This window comes from Vulpes lagopus, chromosome 11 (genome assembly GCF_018345385.1).
Source record: "Vulpes lagopus strain Blue_001 chromosome 11, ASM1834538v1, whole genome shotgun sequence".
NCBI classification, from domain to species: domain Eukaryota; kingdom Metazoa; phylum Chordata; class Mammalia; order Carnivora; family Canidae; genus Vulpes; species Vulpes lagopus.
In genome coordinates, this window is record NC_054834.1 from 49,308,352 (window position 1) to 49,336,004 (window position 27,653).

Below are 27,653 nucleotides of genomic sequence, written 5' to 3' on the forward strand. Positions count from 1 at the left end.
ATGCACGGAGCCCAATATGGGACTCGATCCCGGGTCTCCAGGATCACAACCCAGGCCGAAGGTGGCGCTAAACCTCTGGGCCACCGGGGCTACCCCTGGATTTCCACTCTTATCGCCACCATCCCTGGTTGTTTAGGATCAGAGGCTGTGTTATAAAAATCAGGGGTATTGGGTCCTAAGGGAGAGAAAGAGGAAGGGGTTGGTGATCACCAAAGCGTCACTGTCTTTGAATTCCAGTAGGAATTTGAGTCAGAACACATCTCATCGCTTCCAGACAGGGTGGGTCCAACATCAGAGACAATCAGCTTTGCCTAGTGGTTGTGGTCTAACCTGTACTTTTTGGGGTGGGGAGGAAATACCAGTGGCTTGCACCCCTGGAAAGTCAAATAGGCTTGAAGGCCAAATGGTTTTCCTGGCCTTGTTGGTGCTGGTTATGCCATGGGGCTTTGGGTACTGAAGACAGGCTGACTCTGTAGGGAGCCCAAAATACCATTCATTCCAGAATACTTTACTGATTACCTACTAAGCACAAAGCATTGAATGCCCAGCTGGGGATAGGGGTTACATAAATGAATAACAGAGTGTCTCTTTTTAGTTTGTTTGTAGTCTGGTGACTGGGCAGTGCTGGCTTGACACCTCCCGAAAAGCACCCGTGTCCCAAATGAACCCCTTTCACATGTGGACTCCCTCAGCAATCTGGAGAACATCAGTATCCCCTACTTGGTTTTCCATATTTCAGCCAAGCTCTGAGGGCCTGGATCCAGGACCCAGACAAACAGAGCAGTAGTAGTCAAAATGGAGATTAGAGCCCATAGACGGTGGGATCTTTGAACAGTGGGTCATCCCCTGGAAGTAGCCCCCTGGCCTGGTCCCAGTCATCCCTTCTTTATTCCTCCCAAGCCTACCTTGAAACAGGATAGATAATTAAAGATGTGGTACAATCTCTGCTTTAGAAATGATCAACAAAACACATGGAGATACTGCCTTTTGGGGTGGAGCTGCTTTGGGAAGGATCCCAGTCAATGGTTGGTCCTCAGCCTCCCCTGACTTTCACTGTTAGTAAATTCAGTATAATTCAGCATGTTGCAATTTAAAAAAAAAAAAAAAAAATATATATATATATATATATATATATATATATATATACACATCTGCACCCAGTGGGCGGATGTGTCTGGCTATCTAGGCCCATCTAAGAAGTGTGTCTTGGGCCCTATTGCCAAAACCAGTGTCTTCCTTTGAAAAGTGACTGCTTTCTGGACTCAAAATGATGAGAAGGTTATCTGTGCGTTATTGACAACCATCTTCACATTGAGACCACTCTGTCTCACTCATGGAATCAGAGTGTGCTGCAAAGCCTTCTGCTTTATTTTGAGCAGGCATTATACTGGAACCTTCTTTGCATCCCTTATACTAAAGATCATGCCAGGCACAAAGTAGATGCTCACATTTATTAAACTGAAATAAAATATGTCTGGGTTTGGAAAGAGAAGTCCTGTATCTCAGCTCCCTCTCACTGTTACCATGCCCTGTCCCCAGATTCCTGCAGATTGGGCCACTCTAATTAGTTGGGCTCAGTATGAATTGAATCCAAGTGCATTATCAGGATAGCCATCGCCCTCTCCACTCCATCAGTCCTCTGGTCTTTTGTTGTGAGAAAGTCTTTAGAGTTATGCAGCTCAAGATTCAAATTCTTGTTTTAGGGGATACCTGGGTGGCTTAGCAGTTTAGCGCCTGCCTTCTGCCCAGGGCGTGATCCTAGAGTCCTGGCATTGAGTCCCACATCAGGGTCCCTGCATGGAGCCTGCTTCTCCCTCTGCCTGAGTCTCTGCCTCTCTCTCTCTCTCTCATTCTCTCTCTTTCTCTGTGTCTCTCATGAATAAATAAATAAAATCTTAACAACAACAACAAACCCTAAAAACCAAAACCAAAAAACCAAATCCTTGTTTTACCACTTTCTGGCTAGTCACACCATATCTTTGTGCCTCTATTTTTAATGCAAAGTACCTACTGTGGCCATTAAATGAGATAACATAAGTTAAACCACTTAGTTTATAGCAAGTGGTCAGCAAATACCCATTCATTATGTTTAATCTTTTAAAAGACTCTTCAGAAGTCCTGAGAAGAATGGATTTCTAACAAGGACCTTTCTGATGGCCTACACAGTTCAGAACTTTTGGAGCAACCAAAAGTTGCATCTGCCTTCACACCTCTAAATTCTTCAGATTCAAATCTGAGCCTTTCTCAGTTGTTTTGTTTTGTTTTGTTTTAAATAAGGAGTGTTTCAAACTTGAACCTTTGTGCCCTGTTGGCATTCTCACCTACTATGGAAAATAGTATGGTGGTTTAAAAAATTAAACATAGAATTACTATATGATCCAGCAATTCCACTTTTGAGCATATATCCAAAACAATTAAAAGCAAGGTCTCAAAACGACATTTGTACACTCATGTTCATAGCGGTGTTATTTACGACAGCCAAGAGGTGAAAACAACCCAAATGTCCGTCAGCAGATGAACAGATAAACAAAATGTGGTCTACACATACAGTAGAATGTTGTAGGAAGGGAATTCTGCTGCACGCTACAACAGATGGATTTGAAGAACATTATGCTAAGTACCAGTCACAAAAAGACAAACGCTGTACAACTCCACTTATGCGAGGTTTCTAGAGGAGTCAAATTCATAGAGACAATAGAATGGTTGCCAGGGGATTATATGAAAGTGTGTGGTGGTAGTGCATAATAGGTGATCACAAACGTGAGCTCCCCTTCCTTTCCATTAATTCCAGTGAAGGAAAGAAACCTTGCCCAGATGAGTCTACACCCATAAGGGATGCAACCAGAGCCAGAGCCAGCTGTCCTGTGTCATGCCCTCTCATGCAGTAACCACTGGCATGGAGGGGGAGCCAAAAAGGCCAGAGTAGTCCTGGGTCTCTGGGGAGGACACAGGGGGTTGCTGAAAGAATTAAGATGGCTCTTCCCAAATCCTGGGCCTCCCCAGCCCTGCATCTGCCTTTGTGGGTTAAATGAGAAATCCAGGCACTTGGTAAGAAGCTGTGCAAATACCTTCTAGGATGCCACTAACCCATTCAGCAGAAAGACACTCAGAGCTGCCAATGCTTTAGGGAAGATCAGTGAGTGGAAAGAAGGTGGTTTTTCTAAGTCAGGACTGAAGGATTTTGCCTGGTGGAGTGTGAGCTCCGCCCCTGCAGCAGAGCCGAAAAAGCCTCCTCGGTCCCTCTCTTCACAATATTTGATCAGGAATTTGGGGGCGGGACCCTGGCCTGGCACAGACCCGCACACTCTCAGTAGACACTCTGTCTCTGTCTCTCTCTCTCTCTCTCTCACACATTCTCCAACCCAAGGAGGCCAGACAGAGGGACGTGGTCACTCTCTGAAAGGTTCAACTGGAGGTAAGTTTAGTCATTTTACTTAAATTTTTAGTCCCTTGTAGTTCCATAACGGGAGAAAAAGAAAGAGCTCGAGCATGGGGAGAGGGGCTGGCAGGGGGGAGTCATTCCTCATGCTCCCATCTGGGCCATGACGCCAGGATACTGCAGACAGGCATGGGGGAGGAGGGAATGTGTTAGCCCTGTCCTACAGTTCCTTTCTGGTTGTTGTGGGAAGGGGGGACCTCCACTTGTCAGGCATGAGAAAGGGAAGGACCAGGTATCTAGAGAAGCCAGCTCGGTTCTGCTAATACTCATAATCCCACCACCCCAGCCCTGCAGTGTGTCCAGTAGGCAGACTATGGTATCTGAGTGCTGTTATAGGGGAAGGATGGGGGGGCAGTGAGAGAGAGAAAGAGAGAGAGAGTGTGTGTGTGCTGGGATGAAAGGGAGAGAATAAAGAGAAATGTTGAGAATCAACCACATTTAGGGAGCCATGAAGGAGGGTCCAGCCCAGCTGAGAGGATGACTTCTGGTCTGATGTCCTCGACTGTGGTAAGAGGCAAAGATCATTCTCCAGAGTGGGGGAATGAGAGAACAGCATTAAATCCTGAGTCAGCTCCCTAAGACTCATGGAGTACCAGGAAGGTCTCTACTATTAGGGTGGGCAGGGGGATTTAAAAGTATGCAACCCTGGAGCAACACTGCTAAGAGACAGAAGGGAAGAGAGGCAGAAGCTCCCCACCCAGCTCTCTTAGCAGCCATGGCTCCTAAGGAGAGGCCAAAGTGGGTAGGATGCACAGCCCCTGGAAAGCTAGATCTTGAAGAGGAAGGTGGATCTCGTCTGCCAAGATGCTCAGTCTGGAAGGAAAAATGGAGACAGAGGCTCACTGTGCCAGCCTCCAGACAGCTACCTTGGCCCTGCAGCAGCCTAAGGCTGTGCATGGAAAAATGCGCTGTTGGCAGTGGGCTGCTCCAACTATCTTTTCTCCTGGCCAGAGCCAGGGCCCAGCCAGGGTGCCCAGGCAGTGGGCAGTTGGGTTGGCTTCTCAGAAACACTGTGGGCTCTTTGTCCAAGGCCTGAGGCTGCTTGAGGATGAGCCAGGTGGCTCTCCTCTGCAGCCCAGAGGCTAATGGAATGAAGGAGGCCTATGGGCATCACTTTTAGGAAATAGAGAGGTCTGGGGCCTGGGAGGAACGGTTGCAGAAGGTGACTAGATTGAGTGACACAGTCAGGGTCTTTCCCATCAGTTCATTGGATTTGATGCTGACTTTTAGATTTCTTTCTTCTGTCTCCAGTTGCCAACTTGAGGAGGCCTAATAGCAGTGTGAGGGATATTTGTGACCCTTCCAGGACCAAGAAAGGTTCTAAGGTTCCTCTGCCCAAGGGTGAATCTCTTACCTCTGGAAGGTTCCCATTGCTTACAAGGGCTATCCAGTGCATTGGCTATAGGTATTCAGAGTAGGGTGACCAGTAGGGTCCCTCATCTTCCAAATCTTCAGTTTCCCTCCCAGAACACACCAAACCCACATTTCTCTCCAAGCCTGCCCTGTTCTCATCTCGCTAGCATACAAGCTCAAGGCAACAGGTTGCCTGGCACTGGCGGAGAGAGGGGGGTAGTCATGGGGGCTGGTAATCCAGATGTCATCATAGATAGCTCAGAATGAGAGATGCCAGAAGCCCATTCCAAAGCCACATTCTCTTAGATATACACAACTTTCTTCAATCCCTATTCCATTTTTCAGCATTCTTCATTCATTTCTCTGGGCTCCACATGGCTCTAGCATAATGTCTATGGTGGAGCATGAGGGGAGCTAACACACTTTAGTAGATACTATACAAGAGATCCCGAGTGCATGGACTCAGATTCCACACACTCAGAACCCATCCTAGAAGACCAGTGTCGTACCTGGTGCCAGTGTCCCCAATCTGGAGAGGACTGTAGCTATGACATGAAGACCCTGTGCCAGCCAGGTTGCATGCATAGTCACAAACTGCCAATCGGAGAGTTTTCTCACCCAGCAGACTGCTATGGACACTGGCACTTTGAAAGGTCACCCAAGCCTTGTGGGGACTGCAGACAGCCCACACCCCTCCCCAGAGACCAGAAACCAGAAACCCCCAGCTTGCCCAAGAGACCAAAAGATCTAGGTGTAGTTCAGATCCTCCCCCTTTGAGGTCTCAAAATGCTTCTGGAGGTTTCCCACAAACATGGAGAGAACCAGAGAGCTTTTTCTTTGGACTCTTGGAAAATATTATATCCCTGGGGAGTTCAAACTGAATGTGAATTCAGGCCTGAAGAGCACCCACCACCGCCACGGGCATGATTGTGGTGGACTCACCAGGTCTCCCCACAGAACCTTTAGGTTGCTAGAGGCTCCTAAGGACCTGCCTCTTGAAAGAAATGCAGTGCCCCCCATTCAAATTCCTTCTAGTCTGGAAGGCTCTGTTTCTGTGACTCTATGAGCAAGGTAGAATGCACCTGCCTCCCCCAGGTAGCCACAGTCCAGCCGGATCAAGTGAGCTGAGCCGGTGCTGGGGGAAGGCGGGTAGGAAGTGAGAGCAGAGTCGCCCCGCCCCCCAGGGGCTTACTGCAGATGTTAGAGCTGATTGCTCACAGCCCAAGGCTGGCCTCCCCGTTTCCCTGCCTCCCTGCCTCCCTACTGTCTCACTCATGCCTGCTTGCTCTGTTCTCTCTCCCTTCTTGCAGAGAGACAAAATGCAGTGGGCCTCCCTCCTGCTGCTGGCCGGGCTCTGCACCCTGTCCTGGGCCCAGTATGATGAAGACCCCCTTTGGTGGTTCCACTACCTCCGCAGCCAGCAGTCCTCCTATTATGATCCCTATGACCCTTACCCCTATGAGCCCTATGAGCCTTACCCCTACGGGGTGGAGGAAGGCCCTGCCTATGCCTATGGCTCTCCACCCCCGCCAGAGCCCCGAGATTGCCCCCAGGAATGCGACTGTCCACCCAACTTCCCCACAGCCATGTACTGTGACAACCGCAACCTCAAGTATCTGCCCTTCGTCCCTTCCCGCATAAAGTACGCCTACTTCCAGAACAACCAGATCTCGTCTATCCAGGAAGGTGTCTTTGACAATGCCACGGGGCTGCTCTGGATTGCTCTCCACGGCAACCAGATCACCAGTGATAAGGTGGGCAGGAAGATCTTCTCCAAGCTGAGGCACCTGGAGAGGCTGTACCTAGACCACAACAACCTGACCCGGATGCCTGGCCCGCTGCCGCGATCGCTGAAGGAGCTCCATCTCGACCACAACCAGATCTCGAGGGTCCCCAACAATGCTCTAGAGGGTCTGGAGAACCTCACAGCATTGTACCTCCAACACAATGAGATCCAGGAGGTGGGCAGTGCAATGAGGGGCCTCCGGTCCCTGATCTTGCTGGATCTGAGTTACAACCACCTGCGGAAGGTGCCTGATGGCCTGCCCTCAGCCCTGGAGCAGCTGTACTTGGAGCACAACAATGTCTACTCGGTCCCTGACAGCTACTTCCGGGGGTCACCCAAGCTGCTGTATGTGCGGCTGTCCCACAACAGTCTCACCAACAATGGCCTGGCCTCTAACACCTTCAACTCCAGCAGTCTCCTGGAGCTTGACCTCTCCTATAACCAGCTGCAGAAGATCCCCCCAGTCAACACCAACCTGGAGAATCTCTACCTCCAAGGCAATAGGATCAATGGTGAGACACTGACAAAGGAAAGTGGGGAGTAGCTGTCAGTTTCATTGGGAAAAAAAAAAAAACCCTATTCTGAGTGCTAGCAGCAATACAAAAGCCATAGACATAGGGAACCAAAGAGCACTGATGAAGCAATCTGCAACCCAAGCTCTCCCCCTATACAAGAGGTACTAAGTGGCATGTCCCTAGACCAAACAGCAGTGCTGGGAAAATTCAGTAGGGGGTGGGGTGGCCTGGAAGAAGTCATTCCAGAAGAGGTAAGCCTTGAGAGATAAGTGAGTGTGGGCCAAAGGAAAGGGAAAGGGACAAAGCCATTCTAGGGATTGGAAGTGCCACACAGGAACCAGTCACTGAATAGGTCAGTAGGGGACAGCCCCTGTCCCTGTGTGTCTGAGTTGCTCATATGTTGAGAGCAATAAGAGGGAAGTGTGCAGAGGTTTGGATGAGAGCAGTTCATGGAGAGGGGGATTTAGGACTTCTAGGGTCCATCTTGGGAGGAAGGTGGGCTGTGAAGAAACCATAGCATTTGTACTACTGATCCAGACGAGGATGAGCTCTCTGCTTCCACATGTGCTTTACGCCTGCCTCCACAGCCCATCTTGTTTTTGGCTGTTTATTTTTTGAACATAACAACTGTTGGATAAGAACATGCGACTTCTGTGAGCTGAATGAGGTACTTGTTCTGGTCAGTTCTCCCTGGAGTACAAGGAACCCCTGGTGGGGGAGCAAAGGTTCCCCTAGGGTCACAGGGGCCCTATCACCACAAGCTCCAGGGTGGGAGTGGGGGTAGAAGGCTCAAGGACACAGGCCTCTTGTTTTCCAAGCACTTCCCAGTAAATGCCTACAGGAATCCAAAGGGCTACATCTCTCCCTCTTATGACTAAAATATTCATTTCAGATAGAATTATCTAGTTGCTCTTCAGGATCCGTGTCAGGATCTCAGGTTCAGAAAGTGCTTACATTATCCCAGGGCTTCTGATGTTGGAATCCCAGCTCATAGGTCCCGAGGCTTCCTCCAGTCAGCAAAGTACCCCCTTCCTTGGGAAAGGACTCACTACCCACCATTGGCAAAGGGCTTTGAAGCAGAGCCTGCTGTGAGCAAACCAGCCATCAAAGCCCAGATAGGGACTGAGCTTTCATCCCTCTCTCTCAGTCCTTTCGCTCCCCATGCTCAGGGAACAGATTAGTCATTTGGCAACATGCTAATGGGCTGGATAGCCCTGTGAGGGAAAGAGGCACCCAGGCCCAGAGGTCGACAGCAGGCCAGGCGAGGTGAGGAGCTATCTGGTCCTCTGCTTTGAAGCCCAAGACACCATCATGGGCACACGACTGTTTAATTTGTAAAGTGTCTCTCTTTGGGGGAGGGAGGATTCTTCTTTTCCTGAGTAGGCCAGCTCTCTGAGACGTCTCTGAGATGTCGCGTGCTACAAAAGGTTTGACATTTACTCGTGGCTGTCCATCATCCCACCCAGAAGTCACTTGCCACCCCACTCTGAATCCAGAAGGACTGCCACATCAGAAATGTCATATTATGTGTCATGTTTGACCCTGAAAATGTGACAGCAAAGAGCAGCTGCCAAGGGAGAGAACCCATTAGTTATTGCCTGATTATATGTAGTCTGAGAAAGTTGGGGTGGGAAGGGCTCCATCACAGCACCCTGTCACCCTCTGCCTTCCACAGAGCACATCTGCCATTCAGATACAAGCTGGTCCACCCATTCCCAAAGCTCTGTGGAAGATCAAACCACTTCAGTTAAGTGGACCAAGGTCTGATGAGAAAGCTCTCTATTAAGTCAAATAACTTAAAAATGTTCAGCGTCTCCCTCAAATCCCTTCTTGTATCATTTAAGCCAAATCCCCTAATCTAGTTATCATTTAGTCTCTCTGCCAGTCTTCTTTTGAGGGAAAATAATACCAATTCTTGCATTTAATTTGTCTTAAATTAGCAAACTAAGACATGTGAGGTGCTTGGTCTAGGGCTGGGCACATAACTGAAAAGCAGTAGATGATAACAGTTACCAGCTTCTTCCTCTCATTGCCACTTGGAAGTTGACAGGCATACTTTCGTTTTGTTTTACTCTTTGCATTGCGGAGATGGAGACACTGAAAGGGAGCAGTCATCTCTCCAGGTACCTACCTGTGTAGGTAGAACCCTGAATACAAGCCTTCAACATGTGAGGACCTGGCACCAGGTGTTTCTGGCTGAGAACATGAGGAATACCTCTCTGATTCAGACTATCAGCAGGAAGGACAGTGCCCTGAGTTTGACCCCCCTCTCCCAGGGCACCCTCCCACAGTCAGTTGCAGGGATGGGGGTGGGGGTGGGTGGGACCCAAGTAAATCTGGGGGAGGAGCTACATGGAGGACAGAAACTAAAGGGTGTGCTGGGGAATAAAGCCCTCCCTCCCCCTTCCCTCTTCCATTAGGATCTCCCTCAGATTTTCCAGCCTGGCAACAGCAAGGGAAGACAGCTCAGAATGTTATTCATTCAAGGGAGCAGGGTGGGTACCCCAGGAGGAATTTGGAAAGACTTATGTCAGTATTTAATCTGGCCTGGAAAATGTCCTCCAGAGTCTCCAAGCAGAAGCCCTGTCCTTTCCTTGAGCTTGGGGGAGACAAACTTGGGGCACCGTGCATCTGCTGTGTGGATAGACTCCACGTACTTGGTGTGTCTGGCAGTCCTTAGGTATTCCCTGTATTTATATAAGTGTGCAGGGATCCAGGATTTTAGCAGATGCTCTGAGAGCCCGAGGCTGGGGTAGAGAATCAATCTGGTACAGTCCCCAGTAGATTTGGAAGTGATCTCTAAGCCAAACTACCTGACTTCTCCCCAGCCCATTCCACTCTATCCTTCTCTGTAGCCACCCCAGGTGCAACCCCAGCCTAAACTCTGCGCCCAATCTGACCATTCAGAGTCCACTTAATCTACTTCCTGGGACCAGAAAGGAGATGTCCAAAAGTGTCCACAAGATCTCCACCACCCCCACCACACCCCACCCCTGTCCCCATGTGTCTCCCTTCCTACCCTTCCCACCCTGCAACTGAATGCCATCCACAGAAGGGCATTTCCCAGCCTCTCCCCTCTCCCCAGCCCTGTATCTTATTATTCTTCAGGGCTGGACTTTGTGTCTTTGTTGCAGTACAAGTTAATGGGTTGCAGCCTTGCCGCATTTCCTCTTGGTCAGTTCTTGGGAGAGACTGAAAACAAGTGTTAGTGCTATGGCAAAGCACTTTCCCGGCCAGCCTATTTAAGCTCCCCACACCGTCTTCCTTGCAACCTTCCCTTTCACACCGGTAACCACAACCTCATTGAGGCCAGACATAGTGCTCCCAGGAAAAGAGTCAGAAAACCATCCTCCTCCCGCTCCTCTTAGTCCTCCCGACCACCCGGGTAGGCTGAGGAATGCCTCCGGTGGAACCAAATGCAAGCTGTCTGTCCAATGTAGTGACAGCCCTCAAAGTATATCCCACCAAGACCCAACAGGCGACTTCACCTGGAGCCCCCGCCCCCCCCCCAGGCAGAGGCCAGTTTTCTGGCGGCCCTCAGGCACCCCTTCGTGGTGACTTGCGGCATCCCTGCTGGAGTTTTAGCTGAATTCTTGGTTTGTTCCCTTCAAGTTCCTAACCCAGTAGACCTGAGACAGAAGTGGTTGATATGTCCAAGAGGACAACCAGAGGGAAAAGAGGATTTATGTTAAACCCCAAAAGAACTATTTTGTTCATTAAGATCATGTGTTTTGGGGAGAGGGGGAGAACAGCTTCAAAAAATCTTTTGAGATTTAAAAAAGGGGAGGAGTCAGGTAAGCCATCTCACATTAAATGTAGGAGGCAAGGGAACTATCAGTTTGACTGTTGAGGTCCACAGCAGCTCTTTTCCAGCTTCTCCGATCTGCGGGCCTTGCTCATTCCTTCAGCAGTACTGAGAATGGAGACATGCACCTCCTCAAAGCTCCTGCACGCAGAGGTACTTGTCTCCCTGCCCAGGCTTTCTCTCTTTCATTTCCTGCCACCCTCTCTATCTGCCAGAGTGTCAGGAGATATTCCAGATCTAAGTCCCTCCACGTCCCCAGTCTTCCTTCTCAGAGAAGTTCAGCAAGCCCTCCTTCTCCAAAAGCCATCAAGTCCTTCGAAGCTGCAACGTTGGTCTCTGACTACCTTCTGCTCCCCACTGCTGCCCACAGAAGGGAAACGATCAATGGGATCCTGGCTGGAAGGACACTCAAGGACATCCCAGGGTCTTCAGAGCACCGTGCAGATAAAGGCGTGGTGGTTCGGGGGCCAGGGCTGCAGACGCAGGCAGCGATCCCGCTCTGGCCCTGGTGTTACCCCCTCACGGTGCCGGTGGGCATATGGCCCCACCCAGCCAAGTCCCGCTGCTCCCCCCCAGAAGGGTTGAAGCCGCTTCACAGAGGCTGACCTGCCTCCCTGTGGATCCGGGTCTCTGATCCAGGCTTCTGCACCCCTTCCCCCTTGTCCCCACAGAGTTCTCCATCAGCAGCTTCTGCACCGTGGTGGACGTCATGAACTTCTCCAAGCTGCAGGTGCTTCGCCTGGACGGCAACGAGATTAAGCGCAGCGCGATGCCGGTGGACGCGCCCCTCTGTCTGCGCCTTGCCAGCCTCATCGAGATCTGAGCAGCCCTTGCATAGGGCACGGGGCCGAGGGCCCCCACGCCCCACTGCATTTGGCTTGATGGTTTGGTTTGGCTTTTGCTGGAAGGTCTGGGACAGATCATGTGACAGAAGTCCACGGGCTCCCTCTGTAGTCTTCTTCCCTGTAGTCAGGGTCAGGTGGGATCAGGGGACAGGCAGCCTTTTACTGAGGGACATAGCTGTGGCTCTCTTTTCAGGACAGACGTGGTGGCAGAGGATGTAATCCCTGGAAATCCCAACCCCAGAAATCTCACTACCCCTAGGTTCTTCCCAATGATCCGGTGTCATGAACTTGACAAGTCCCTTGGGCAACAGCACATAGCGTGCTTTCCCCACAATCCCTGGCTCTCTCTGTGAGCAGCGCTAGACAGCTCTCCTGCGTGCTGGGCTGGTGGTGCAGTTACTCTGGGCTCCCTCTCAGTGTTCCTCGGAATATATACCTCTTACCCAACTGCCTCCTCCTTACCCTCCTCATCTGCTCAGCCTCGCTCCACAGACTCCTCTTCTGTGCCTTAGGCAGAAGCATGAGAGCCCAAGGCATGTGGGCATGTGTCCCATGGCCTGTGCAGAGAACTCACACTAGTGTCCGGGGGTAGAAGAAACCCAAGAGTCATCTCTAGACCTCCCCAACCTCACTCCTTGAAAGCTACCAGGTTGGAAGTCACCAGCGTGATGGCAATATTCAGGGACTGATGAGAGAAGACACAACCAACTTTAGGCTTTGATAAGTGGATAGGGCTGTATTTTAACTGGGCAGTTCTTTGAAGGTGGATCAGACTTCTAAACAGGAAAGGCCATATCTTGCTTACATCAGCATCCATAATAGTGGCAAACATCCCGAATCAGCTGAACTGAGGAAGTAGCCCCCAGAGTTCCACCCTTGCCCCAAACACCCTCTGTGTGTCCCCAGCAGCTCTTTACTTTATCCTCCAAGGCACGTGGTTCTCAAAGCATGAGAAAGGTAGTTGGTCCTCTTCTCTTGTCCAAGCAGAAAGGTTTACATCCTGATGGGAGAAATGGTCTCCAAGCAGGCCTGGGCATGTCTGGCTAGCCCAAAGGAGGATGCTGTGGTTCGGCTGTTATTAATTGATTTGTGCTGAGGCCATAGTTCATAGTGAAAGCTCTGGCTGGAGATGCTTGTTGGGTCTGTGAAGCCTGGGCCAGGCAGCCAAATCTGGCCTGTGCTGAGGAAGAACCCCTCTGCTTTCACATCTCTGAGCTGCACCCTCATTACTGAAGATGCCTTTTGCTTTATAGCTTTGCTGGAGAGCAATTCATTCTTCCCATGTCTGAAAGGTAATGTTGCCTGGGGCCTAAGCGTCCTGCTCCTTTGGGCACCATTGGAATGCAGCCATCTGGGAGGTCAGGGACGGGGACTGCCTGAGGAGAGCTAGCCCTAGCCTGGCCCCTGCCCAGATGCCATTCCATCACTGATATTTAAGTGAAGGGGAGGATCCCTAGACTATGTTCTTGGCTCCAGACTAAAAAATCCACAAAAGCCAAACCAGCTCATTTCAACAAAGGAGCGCTGATGTGAGGGGCGAGGCTGCCTCTGCTCCAGGCTCTTCAGAAAGCATCTGCATGTGAACACCATCATGCCTCTATAAAGGATCCCTATTACAGGAACAGCATGAGTGGTGGCTAACCTGACCAATAAAGTTATTTTATGATTGCATCTGCAAGAATGGAATCATTTAAGGCACACACAGAAGGGTTACTTTAAGGGGACCTAATGGGTCACATTGGCCTTGGAGTGGATGAACCACCTTTCTATTCTGCTTGGGGCAGATGTGGGGGTTGGGGGTTGTTAAAAAAAAAAGTCACCTGTATGAAATTTCTAGTTAGCAAACTTGGTGTTCTGGAAGTTCTTCCATAAGTCTAACTTCAATCCCGCTAGTTACACATTTCCTTCCATTTGATCCCCAGGAGAGAAAAAAACAACGGGGCTGTTTTTCCAGTCATAGTTAACATTTTTCTTCCACCACCAATCTTGGCTTCTCAAGCCAGGAATTCTGGGGCTGGCGGGTCCTGAGTATTGTTGCCTTACCTGCTTCTGCCCTCTACTGGCCACTGTGCAGAACTGAGGGTAGTAGAAGGCGGTGCAGCGCCACTGGGCCAGGACGAGGAAAAGATACAGCCTTCAGCAGAGCGCTCCTTCATTCAATCTCTCCGGAAAGCCTGGAGGTGCCATATGCTTAGCAGATGTCACATGAGTTAGGAGGGCGGACTAGACTGGCGCTTTGGGGGACAATCCATTGTTTTCTAATAGGGAAATCACTGTGGGACGCCTGGGTGGCTCAGAGGTTGAGTGTCTGCCTTCAGTTCAGGGCATGACCCCAGGGTCCTGGGATCGAGTCCCACCCACATTGGGCTGCCTGCCGGGACCCTGCTTTTCCCTCTGCCTGTGGCTCTGCTTCTTTCTGTGTCTCTCATGAATAAATAAATAAAATCTTAAAAAAAAAAAAAAGGGAAATCCCTGCAACTGATGTTTATCGAGCTGAATATATTACTTGCTGAATACATTCACTAATACATTCTGTGAAGTTCTTTGCTGAGACGATTTCAAATGTTACAACTCCATCTTAAGCAGGAGTAAAAACTAACTTGATTATTCTTCTCTGGAGCAAGAGATAGGCAGGAAGGGGTAGGGAGTGCCGGAGGGTAAAAAGATGCAAAGGAAATCACAACTTCAACCACTCTTGAGGGACAGTGGCACACCTGCCTTGGTGACCCAGCACAGAGATGCCTCATGCAGCAGGCGGAGAAACACACAGAGCCAAAGGCTTCTCGTAGCCAAGCTACCAAAGAGAATCCTCTGCCTCTCTCTTTGGCTTCTGAGCAGCCCCTGGGAACAGCCCAGCCAAGATAGAGCAGCGGGAGAATCCAAAGCCAGGCTTGGCCCTGTTTGCAAGGATCCTCTGGTTTCTAAATCTGATGCTTCTCAAGAGAATAGCAAGAGTGGGCGATCCGTCAGGCTTGGTTGGCTTTCCTTTGGGTCACCATTAGGCCAGTTCTTATTAGGTGCTCGGTACTTTACTTACCTTATGTCCTTAGCATTCCTAAGCATTCTGTGCCATAGGTACTAGTATTTTCACTGTTTTACAGATGGGAAAACTGAGGCTCAGGGAAGCTGAGATCACCCCAAGAGGAAGCATTGAGGCCAGGATCTAACCTCTGACTGTGGAGACCGAGAAAATGAAGGCCATTCCACTTTACATTCAGCGTTAGCACAAGTACAGCCGTCCCAGGCCCCTGTGAAGAGCTGGATTTTACATTACTTCAGTTACAGGGAAAAAACAGTTTACAGCTTAACGCCCTATAAAGCCCCATATTAGAATAAGAACAGAGTCCAAGCCAAGGGCTGGAAGCCCCATATTAGAATAAGAATAGAGCTCAATGCCCTTGAAGGCCCCATATCAAAATGTAAACAGAACTTGAGGAATTGCTCCAGCCCTTCTGGAGGTTCCCGAGACCAGCCCTTAAAATTAAGCTGAAACCCTGCTCCACTGTGCAGGGTGTACTTGGCCCCAAGCTCGAGCTTGTAAATAAACCCTCGTGTGTTTGCATCGGTGTCGGCACCTTGGTGGTTTCTCGGATTTGCGATCTTGGGCACAATGTGACCTGTCAGTTTTGCTCTCCTGTTTCTCCTGGGCTGGGCCTGAAGTCTCCATGTCACTGGTGTAAGTAGGTCTGCCAGGAACGCAGAGGGGCCATGGTGGTAGATGGAGTGCCATAGGGGAAGGAGGGCCATCTGACTTGATTTGTGATGTGCTTAAATCCATCCTGCTAGTATTCACAATCCCTTTATGAGTTTCCCAACTGAAATGTACTCTTCATCTGTAAATAAGGAAGGATCTTTGCGCACGCAATGTGTGTATTACAGAGAAGGAAAGCAGGCAGCCCTGCCTCGCAGGCTTTATTGTCTAGTTCAGAGACAAACATGGCACCAAAAAAATTGTGGGGCGGTGGGAGGGAAGAGGGTTGGTACCATGTAGTTACAAACTGAGAAAGGGCTGTGAAGGACATAAGCACGGGTCTGCATGAGGGTGACCAAGGAGGCTGGCCTAGACTGGCAGTTCAGGGGCAGATAGTAGCTGGATGTAGGGCACCATTATCTAGATGAAGAGGTGGGAGGAGCAGTCCAGGAGCCCTCACAGCCTGTCAACTTCCTAAGTGGGAGGAAGCTGACAGCGAAGAGGGCTGGAGCAGCGAACGAGGAAGAGGGTTTCAAGCGATAGGGATGGATATGTGAGTGGGGATCAAACTGCCCACTGCCTCCGTGTCTCTTATTTCAGACCCAAGTACCAGGAAACTTACCAACACCCCAAATCCCCTAAAGGTCCCTAAAGGCGTGCATTATATTTAATCTCGCAGTTCTGAATTTCAACCACTAGAGGGAAGCATCTCACTTTGCACCATCAGAGCTTTTCCTGAAATCCTTACAGGCCGCAGTCCACTCAACTTTCTCCCAACCGCTTTGATCCTCTGATCAAAGTCCTCAGCCACACTGGACACTGACCAAAAAAATTAAGGCACCAAAAGTCACTGTTGTAACCAAGGAGCCTTGACCTTTGTGTGCTGGTGACCCCTTTGGCAGGCTAGTGAAACTATGGACCTCTTCTCAAAATGTTTTTAACATTCTTTTTTTTTTTTTTTTTTTTTTTTTAATTTATTTATGATAGTCACAGAGAGAGAGAGGCAGAGACACAGGCTGAGGAAGAAGCAGGCTCCATGCACCGGGAGCCCGATGTGGGATTCGATCCCGGGTCTCCAGGATCACGCCCTGGGCCAAAGGCAGGCGCCAAACCGTTGCGCCACCCAGGGATCCCTCAAAATGTTTTTAAAGACATACATAGGGTTCCAAGGGAACCCAACTACATTGAATACAGTTATCAAAATAGAAAATATATGTTTTTATATAGTATGATGTTTGCATATTAACGCAAAAAATGGCAAGATCTAGCAATTAGTCTAACTACAGTCATTTGGAAGTACTGTTGAGCATAACGGCACTTTGAACTGTTTTCAATAATTGTGGTATGACATAAAAATACCTGCAATCTCAGTTGGTGACAAAGCCTCAGTTACCATTAATACCACAGTTGTTTGTTATCTTTGTAATTGGAAGATATGTTAAACTTCAGTTAGCTGTGTGAAAAATGAAGATATAGGGACGCCTGAGTGGCTCAATGGTTGAGTATCTGCTTTTGGCTCAGGGCGTGATCCTGGGATCCGGGATTGAGTCCCACATCCGGCTCCTTACTGGGAGCCTGCCTCTCCCTCTGCCTATGTCTCTGCCTCTCTCTGTGTGTCTCTCATGAATAAATAAATGAAATATTTTTTTAAAAATCAAGATATAGTATTTTCGGGGCACCTGGGTGTCTCACTCGGTTGAGAGTCTGCGTTTGGCTCAGGTCATTATCCTGGGGCTCTGGGATGGAGCCCTGAGCCCTGAGTTGGGCCCCCTGCTCAGTTGGGAGTCTGCTTCTCCCTCTCTATCTGCTTCTCCCCAATCCCCACCTCCCACACCCTGCTCATGCTCATGTTCTCTCTGTTTGTGAAATAAATAAATAAAATCTTTTTTTAAAAAAGATATAGTATTTTCTCATCCAAGTTCCCAGACTCCCTCTAAGTTAAGCCATGGAAAGATAGGCAAAAAGGATGGATCATAGAAGAAAGGCAAGAAAAGAAAATACGTGTGGTCTTTTCTCTCCATGAGCATAGGTCAATCGAATGTTTATCAAGCAAACTCAAACTCAATCTAATCAAAGTCTACAAATGTTTATTGTGTGCAAAACCCCAAGCCATTGAATGTCAATAGTTAGTGCATTCAGGATTTGAAAGAATGGATATAAAGTTCTCCTGGTACTTGCTGTGGAGTTTGGTGAAGATGATAGTAACTAACATGTATTTTGCCTTAGCCTTTGGAAAGACAGTTCATTTGAGGGGCGCCTGGGTGGCTCAGTGGGTTAAGCTTCTGCCTTCAACTCAGTTCATGATCCTGGAACTCTGGAATTGAGCCTTACGTTGAGCTGCCTGCTGAGCGGGGAGCCTGCTTCTCCCTCTCTCTCTATTGCTCCCTACCTCTCATGCCCCACTGCTTGAGTGCTCTCTCTTACTGTCTCTATCAAATAAATAAAGTCTTGTGGGGGTTTTTTTAAGATTTTATTTATTTATTTATTCATGAGAGATACAGAGAGAGACAGAGACACAGACAGAAGAAACAGAACAGAGCCTGCTTCTCCCTCTCTCTCTATTGCTCCCTACCTCTCATGCCCCACTGCTTGAGTGCTCTCTCTTGCTGTCTCTATCAAATAAATAAAGTCTTGTGGGGTTTTTTTTAAGATTTTATTTATTTATTTATTCATGAGAGATACAGAGAGAGACAGAGACACAGGCAGAAGAAGAAACAGACTCCTCACGGGGAGCCCAATGTGGGACTCGATCCTAGGACCCTGGGGTCACACCCTGAGCCAAAGGCAGACAATCAACCACTGAGCCACCCAGGTGCCCCATAAATAAAATCTTTAAAAAAAAAAAAAGAATAGTTAATTTGAGAACCCTTGAGGCAGTCTGACTTAAGTGCTGAATGAAGTATATGGACAAATGTCTCCTTATTTGTTTTAAAAGAGGAAGAAATGATTAAGGCTGAATGGCCAGGAAAGCTGTAGGCGCAACCCCTAGCACCTTCTCCCCCCAGGGAGTGGGTGGGCTGGAAGTTCTCCTTTCTTCACTAACTCAGCCGTCAGATCCACGAGCAGTCCTGGGGAGTGTCCACAACTGAAAGTGTGTCATCGAAGCTTCTTCATGCTGAGTGGACCTCAGACAGTCCAGAAGGTCCTCTGGCTCAGACAGAGATGGAAGCTGGCAGACCCAGCCCCCATCACTGGCTGAGCCTGGGGGATGCCCTGGGCCACCATGTTGGATCCAAAGCCAGCAAACACGTTGCTCACTCCCAAGGCAGCCTGAGTTTCCAGAGCACCAATCCTTCCTGGAAACTAGACAATGCCCTGGGGACAGAGCCCCTGGATGGTTTGATGACTATGAGAGACTGAACCCTGTTGTTGGCTGCCCCATGTGGCCCAGAAAGGCTGAAAGGGGCAAAAGGACCAAGTCTACTCTGCCCAGTCATGCTGGGGCCCAACAGGAGCAGCAGATGTTAAACTTAAACAAGCAGTTCCACCTATGTGTGCGGGTTGCCAGTAGCACGTAGAGTAGAAAGAACAGAATTACACTTGACCTAGTTTTAGAGATAATAACAGGAAATGGGTCACAGTCCCAAGAGCAAGTAAGAAGACCTACCTACATAAACAAAAGCATCAGAAAGCAGGTGGGGATGTACAGGTGGCTCAGTTGGTTAAGTGGTTAAGTGTCTGCCTTCAGCTCGAGGTCCTAGGATCGAGCCCCTCATCGGGCTCCTTGCTCAGCAGGTAGTCTGCTTCTCCCTCTGGCTCTGCCTCTCCCCTTACTTGTGCTCTCTAGCTGTCTCTAAAATAAATAAACCAAATCTTAAAAAGAAAGAAAGCCAGCAAGCCAGTGGAGTTAGTGTTGAATGAACCCCCGTAAAGCCCACCAGCAGTAAATATTCTATTCCAATAGTCCCTATGTCTCATCTACTGTGTCATACAGAGCCATGACCCCTGGCAAAATAAGACTTTGAAGATAGGCTGGAACAATAACAGATGCATACCAGGCTTAGCGGCCAGTTCTGGAAGGTGGCCTGAGTCAGATACTAGAGCCAACAAGGCCAGTTGGTACAGGAAAGTGGGGGGAAAGCTATTCCAAGGAAGGAGCCACAAAGCCCAAGTTTCAAAACAGAACCAGATTTATGTGGCAGGGGCACAAGCAGCTCCAAGCCCAGGAATAAAGATGACCCAGAAAGATGGGGGATAGCATTATGGCCAATGGGCAAGGGCTCAGTGCAGCCTTGGTGACTCTAGCCCAATGTCAGATGGTGTCTACTGGCCCATCCTCACACGTGGAGGCTCTCAGCCCACAGGCACCTTGAAAGTATGAAAAACATTTCTCATTGGCTTCAATGATCACATTTTCATTTATTATTTATTTATTTATTTATTTATTTATTTGAGAGAGCAGAGTGAGCAAGAACACGAGACGAGGGAGGGGCAGAGGGAGAGGGAGAGGGTGAAGCAGACACCCCGCTGAGCACGGAGCCCTACTCAGGACCAGATCCCAGTACCCTGGGATCATGACATGAGATGAAGGCTGACACTTAACCAACTGAGCCACTCAGGCGCTCCTAGAAATTGAATTTAGCTGATTTAAGCAGAAAAGGAATTCAGGTGGCATATCAGGTAGCTGCCAGAATCTCTGGGAGGGTTCTAGAACCAGGCTTGAAGGGCATGCAGCCAGAAACAATGCCTGAGGTCATGCCCATGAAGGCCCCACAGCCACCACCCCCGGGGGAACAGACACTGAAGCTGGCTCCTCCAGCACCACCCACAGAGGATAACAGATGCTCCTCGGCACCACTGCTGCTGCTGTCTGTGGGCAATGGGTGCAGCTGCCCCCATGCCCGCCCCCCCTCGCCCCCCCCCCCCGCCACCCTGCCACACTCCCACTTTTACACACCACTGACTTTCAATTCCAGGTGAAATTGGCAGAACCAAGCTCTGTGCTAGTGCACTGACGCTGCAGGAGCCTGGCAATCTCATCTCCAACAGTAGGAGTCAGGCATCTCCTGTGGTGGAGAATGACCCATCATAAATAAGGGCTCCAATGCTGAGTGGCCAAATAAATGGCAGGGTCTCCTTTCTGGAAATCTGTGGAAGGAGGCTTGTGAGGTGCATCAGTCCCCCTAGCTTGCTGCCATGGTAACTCTGTGGACTGGAGTAACAAACACCAGCACGGGCATAGAGTGTCCTTATGTAACTCGGGACTGCCACATACACATGCCTCCTTCCTCTTAACGCAGAAATACTTCCTTTGGCCAGCACTGCTCTGAGTCTGTTTTCAAATCTGCAGATGCGTCTGTATTAGTCTCCTAGGGCTGCTGTAGCAAATACTACAACCAGGTGGCTTGAAACTATTTTTTTTAAGATTTTATTTACTTACTTGAGAGAGAGACTATATGGGGGGGGGGGTGCAGAAGGAGAGTGAGAAGCAGACTCTTCGCTGAGCACAGAGCCCAACACAGGGCTCCATCCCAGGACCCTGAGATCACGACTGGAGTTGAAGGCAGACGCTTAACCCACTGAACCACCGAGGCGCCCTGGTGTGAAACAATTTTTTTTAAATTTATTCATTCTTTTGCATTTCAGGAGGCCAGATGACCAAGATCAAAGTATAAAGAGGGCTTTAGGGAAGACTACTTCCTTACTACTTCCAGCTTCTGGTGGCTCCTGAGTTCCTTGGCTTGTGGCAGCATCACTCCCATCTCTACTTACCTCCATCCTCATGTATCTTTCTTCATATCGGTCTCTTTTCCTCCTTATAAGGGCATTAGTCATTAAGTTTAATTCATAACGATCTCATCCCAATCCTTAACTAATTACATGTTTCCAAATAAGGTCATTTTCTTTTCTTTTATTTTTACATTTTTAAATTTAAATTCAATTTTCCAACATATAACAGCCAGTGCTCATCCCGTCAAGTGCCCTCCTCATTGCCCATCACCCAGTCACCCCACACCCCCACTCACCTCCCCTTCAGCAACCCTTTGTTTCCCAAGGTTAGGAGTCTTTCATGGTTTGTCTCCCTCTCTAATTTTTCCCAAATAAGATTATTTTCTAAGACCCTGGACAGACATGAATAATTTGGGGGTACACTATCCAACCCATTACTTCATCTGAAGGGGACTTCCCCAGGGCAGACTAAAAGAGCTTCATATAGGCTGTCAGACAGATGTTTCCAAGGATTTGGGGATGGAATACCAGACAAGCACTAAGACCCAGACACCACAGACCAGGTCCTGTGGATGACATCCTGATGACAGCAAAAATAGTCCAAGGGAGGCATCACGTATGCACCAAACCAAACAGGAAAAGAAGGGGGACATACTTATGGGTTGGTATAAATAGAAAACAAAGCAATCTAAAATGTCTCTAGGGTTGCCAAATATTCCCGAGGCCAAAAGCACCACCTGTTAAGTACCACTGGTATTCATGCCCAGGAGGAACTGCTGAGTGTGAAGTATGAGCAGTCTACCTCTATAGATGTTGTCAACCTGCTCTCCAATGGGGGGTACAAGGGCACCAATGGCACCTGAGAGTCCCCTTTGCCCCACATCCCACAATGTCAAATACTACATCAGACTTGAGTCATTTTGATAGTCTGATGGGTGAGACTTGGTATTGATTTTTATTTTAATTAGCATATCCCATCTTTTCTTTTCAAAGATGATAGCGATTACACTAACCCATTCCTCCTCAGAAGTTATACTGAGCCTTTTTTGGGCAATCCCAGAAAAGAAAAAGAGTTAAATCTGCTGGCCTACCACTGGAAATCTGGAGCTGGAATCTGCCTGCTAAGGACGAACAACAGAAATGGTCCTTCACCCCACTGCAGACCAACATCCCCAAACAAGAAGGCTGGGGACAGTCCCAGACAGGGACATAGCTATCCCTCTGTGCTGGGGGCAAGGGTGAACACCTGGCATCTTTTCTAGTCTACTGGGACAAATGCAGAGATTAGAAGGGGGTACACTAGCACCACCCCCCTGGGAAAGGGGAAGGGAAGTGGCCTCTTTTGGCCAACTCAGAAGGGCTGAGAACAAGAGAACTCCAGTGTCTCACCCCAGGTCCACCCTAGAGCAGCTGCTGCAGTCACAGTAGTTGTGATGGCATTTGTAACTAGCATCAACGATGAGCAGGAGAGGAGGCCCCAGTGAATGCGCTAGCAGCTCCCCAAGCCCAAGTCATAAGGCATCAGGCCATGACTCAGGAGCACTGATGAAGGCAGGAGTGAGGAGGTTTTTAAGATCCCTATGCCCTGCCAAGGACAGAAATACAACAGTAAGAGGCCAGCAGCTGTGCTGGTCCAAGTGGGGCCACCTACTGGCTCCATTGTCACATCACCAGATAGTCCTTTCCTTGTAGCACTAAATAGGATAGGGTTAGGAAGCATTGTTGCAAACCCACAGTCAGTGGCACACATCAATGTTTCATATATAGTTGAGCAACCTGGTTAGATTGTAAATTGTTTAAAAGTAGGGATCATGTCATATGATTCCCTCACATACCCCACAAGAGTTAGCACAGAGCTGGTTTCAAAATTTTTTTATTAACACCTATTGGATCATATTATTTTGAGCCCAGTGAAAACAGTGGCATGAAATGGATTTAACAGCCCATTACCTGCCCCCCACCCTCCACCTCACACAAACCTTTTTTATCTTTTCTAAAAATGTAAAGTGTTTTCAACTGTATGACTTCATTTCTTTTCCTAAAATATCTACTGGTAAGGAGATAAGTATGATTTACTCCATTTTGCAGATAGGGTAATTGAGACCTACCACTTCTGATTGATTTGCCTCTGATAGCATAGACTCAACACCGAAATCCAGGTCTACTAGCTCCCATTGAAAAGCACCTCAATACTGTGTGCTCCTTGCCTTCCTCCCTGTACCCATCATCCTGCACCACACACATCATTGCCTTTGTTTTTAACAATGCAAGATGTCAACAAAGGGTCACTTCAGGCATCAGCCGGGCCCAGCAAATGATAGAACCGGATGGTCACCAAAAATCTGTGAGCACTAAATTGCTAGTCTCTGTATTCACTGAAGAAAATCTGTGTACCGGTGTGTAGTATACTGGGGGAAGGCAAAATCTGAAGAAGAGATGGGCCTCTGGGTGGCTCCAGGAGAGGAGTTTGAGAAAAACAATCACAACTTGGTGTTAATGTAGACATATGGGGAGATGAAATAGGGCATTCCACAAGTCCATTAAAAAAAAAAAGGCAATGTCAAATCCTCTTCAAATGACATAGATTGTAAATCCTCAGATGCTGCTTTTGTAAAATTTTTGAGAAAGACGAATTTGAAGAAAAGTCCTTCAGGAAAAGAGGACTGCTGTCTTGCCAAGACATCTCTCCCTTGGTAAAAATCCATGAGCTAAAAGCAGGACCCTAGAGAAAATGCTCTGCATCACTTGCCATCAGGGAAATACAAATCAAAACCACAATGAGATACCACCTCACACCAGTGAGAATGGGGAACATTAACAAGGCAGGAAACCACAAATGTTGGAGAGGATGCGGAGAAAAGGGAACCCTCTTACACTGTTGGTGGGAATGTGAACTGGTGCAGCCACTCTGGAAAACTGTGTGGAGGTTCCTCAAAGAGTTAAAAATAGATCTGCCCTACGACCCAGCAATTGCACTGTTGGGGATTTACCCCAAAGATTCAGATGCAATGAAACACTGGGACACCTGCACCCCGATGTTTCTAGCAGCAATGTCCACAATAGCCAAACTGTGGAAGGAGCCTCGGTGTCCATCGCAAGATGAATGGATAAAGAAGATGTGGTCTATGTATACAATGGAATATTCCTCAGCCATTAGAAACGACAAATACCCACCATTTGCTTCAACGTGGATGGAACTGGAGGGTATTATGCTGAGTGAAATAAGTCAATCGGAGAAGGACAAACATTGTATGTTCTCATTCATTTGGGGAATATAAATAATAGTGAAAGGGAATATAAGGGAAGGGAGAAGAAATGTGTAGGAAATATCAGAAAGGGAGACAGAACATGAAGACTCCTAACTCTGGGAAACGAACTAGGGGTGGTGGAAGGGGAGGAGGGCGGGGGGTGGGGGTGAATAGGTGACAGGCACCGAGGGGGGCACTTGACAGGATGAGCACTGGGTGTTATTCTGTATGTTGGCAAATTGAACACCAATAAAAAATAAATGTATTATTAAAAAAATAAAAAATAAAAATAAATAAAAGCAGGACCCTATACTATGTTTTAGTCTGTTTTAATTGCTTTACAGATAGAAATTTTTTTTAATTTAGTTAACAATAGTCCAATATTGGTTTCAGGAGTAGAATTCAATGGCTCATCACTTACATACAACACCCAGTGTGCAACACAACAAATGCCCTTTTTAATGCTCGTCACCTATCTAGCCCAACCCCCATGCACTTCCCCCTCCAGTGACCCTCAGATTGTTCTCTAATTAACAATCTCTTATGGCTTGTCTTCCTCTCCTTTTTCTCCCCTTTCCCCTACGTTCATCTGTTTTCTTTCTTAAATTCCACATATGAATGAGATCATGTGGTGTCTTTCTCTGATTTATTTCACTTAGCATAATACATTCTAGCTCCATCCTTTTCATTGCAGATTTCATTTTGAGGGCTAATATTCCATTATATATATTGGCATAAAGAAGATATATATTCTTGGGATCCCTGGGTGGCGCAGCGGTTTGGCGCCTGCCTTTGGCCCAGGGCGCGATCCTGGAGACCCGGGATCGAATCCCACGTCGGGTTCCCGGTGCATGGAGCCTGCTTCTCCCTCTGCCTATGTCTCTGCCTCTCTCTCTCTCTCACTGTGTGCCTATCATAAATAAAGAAAAATTTAAAAAAATATATTTAAAAAAGAAGATATATATTCTTTACCCACTCATCAGTCAATGGACTCTTGCCCTCTGTCCATAGTTTTGCTATTGTTGATAATGCTTCTATCATTATCACCCTGATGCTAACATCAGGGTGCCTGTGTCTCTTCAAATGTATATTTTTGTATTGCTTGGTAAATATCTAGTAGAGCAATTGCTGGATCATAGAGTAGTTCTATTTTTAACTTTTTGAGGACCCTCCATACTATTCTCCAGAGTGGCTGTACCAGTTTCCATTCCCACCAACAGTGCAAGCAGGTTCCCCTTTCTCCACATCATTGCCAACACCTGTTGCTTCTTGTGTTATTAATATTAGCCATTCTGACAGGTGTGAGGTGGTATCTCATCATGGTTTCGATTTGTATTTCCCTGATGAGGAGTGACGTTGAACATTGTTTCATGTTCTGTTAGCCATCTGTATGTCTTCTTTGGAAAAGTGTCTATTCATATCTTCTGTCCATTTCTTGATCATTTGGTTTTTGGGCATTGAGTTGGATAAGTTCTTTAAAGATTTTTGGATAGTAGCTTTATGGATAGGAATGTTAAATGTCCCTGAATCAAAAGTTCTCCACAGCACCCAAACCAAGAATGGAGGGTAGAGATTAAATATGGGAAAAGAATACTCATGCCTCTATTATCAGTACCTGAAATAATAGCATCATTAGTAGGCATTCGTGTACCAGATATTTTGTGACACAGAGAGAGATGCAGAGACACAGGCAGAGGGAGAGGGAGAAGCAGGCTCCCTTTGGGGAGCCTGATGTGGGACTCAAACCCAGAACCCTGGGATTATGACCTGAGGCAAAGGCAGATGGCAGTTGAACCACTGAGTCACCCAGGCGTCCAAATACAGGTGCTATATTACATTAGCATTTTTCATAGAAGGAAACTGAGGCTCAGAGAGGTTGAGTAACTGCTCAAGATCACACAGCCAATAAGTAGAAGTCAACCCCTGGTCCCCTGTCTCTAGCCTTAATCTTATTGCTACCGTGCTGGGTCCTTGAGTCTACATGCGTGTATGTTTGTGTAGGTTGGAATGGGGGAACAAAGTTGTTCAAGATATTTTCTTTTACAACACTTACAATGTGTCCTCGGAAAATATACACTGTACTAGCATATGAGGCTCTAATACAGTGTGTACGTATGAGGCTGCGGGCCAACAGGTACAGTATAACGGAGCGATGGTCCCCTGGGTCTTAGTGGGTGGGTGAGCGCGCGCAGGTGTACAGGACGGAATCGAAGAGGGCCTGAATAATGAACTTGGGGAAGCAAATGCCCCAGTCTACAAGGACTTTGGGAAGAGGACCAAGAGGAATTAGAGAGGTTCAGAGACCCAGAATCTCTAGACTTGCTCAAGAACGACTGCGAGGGTGTCGGCGACAGGGGACACGACCCAAGCTGTAAAGGACCCAGGCGGTCGGGCAGCGGGTGGAGGGGCTGAGGCACCGCAGCCCCCCCCCCGCCCCCGCCCCCGCCCCCGCCCCCGCCTCTCGGTGAACCGCCCCATTCCCCGAAGCCAACGCGCTGAGCAACTGCGCTGGGCACCACCTAGCGCCCCCGCCCGGACTCTCTTATGAAAACTGGGCAGAGACGCCCCGGAGGCTCGAGGGTGAGCGTTTGCGTCCAGCCCAGGGCGCGATCCTGGAGTTCCAGACGCGTGGGCACCGGGCTCCCTCGGGAGCCTGCTTCTCTCTCTGCCTGTCTCTGCTTCTGTGTGTGTCTCAGGAATAAATAAAATCCTAAAAACAACAACAACAACAAAACCAAAACTCTGCAGAACCTCGAGAATCAGGGAAGATGTGGACTGGCCCGCCCCGCCCTCCGCCAGCCAAGCAGCAGCTTGTGGCCAAGGTGGGGCTTCCCAGAGCTGGAGGGGCCCGGGGGCTGGCGCGGAGCGAGGAGAGCAGAAGCGAGCGCTTTTGCTCAAGTTTCAAGGCCCCAGCCAGCTGCTCGGTGGGGATTGAGGGCTGTGGTGGGTGGCCCAAGGCTCCTCCTTCGGCCCATATCCGAGAGGGAGGGAGCCAGACACCTGCCTGTCCCCACACCCGCAGCCTGCACCCCCCTTTCCTCCCCGCGGCTCCACCCTCGCTGGGCAGGTCTGATTCCCGGCGGCCCCGGTCACGGTCACGTCCCGGGGTGAGAGGCATTGCCACTGTCCCCAGACAGTTTGAGGACGAGAGAACTGCCTCCGCTGGAAGGTGCAGAAAACACACCCCACCTGACACGATTAGGGCCAGACTAAGACGTGAAGATGGGCTAACAAATACGCTGACCTGCAGTGCGCGCCCCACAGTGACCTAGTGACCACCTCATGCCCGGTGACCTTATGG

At 48.7% G+C, this 27,653-nt stretch overlaps 1 protein-coding gene across 1 annotated transcript; it reads left to right on the forward strand.

Moving 5' to 3' along the window:
- The first annotated feature begins 3,246 nt into the window (after window positions 1-3,246).
- On the forward strand, window positions 3,247-13,414 carry FMOD (fibromodulin). Its single transcript, XM_041722811.1, has 3 exons — window positions 3,247-3,415; window positions 6,103-7,090; window positions 11,570-13,414. The coding sequence occupies exons 2-3, from the start codon at window positions 6,112-6,114 to the stop codon at window positions 11,719-11,721; spliced, it is 1,131 nt and encodes a 376-aa protein (XP_041578745.1). The 5' UTR covers window positions 3,247-3,415; window positions 6,103-6,111; the 3' UTR covers window positions 11,722-13,414.
- The last annotated feature ends 14,239 nt before the right edge of the window (window positions 13,415-27,653 follow it).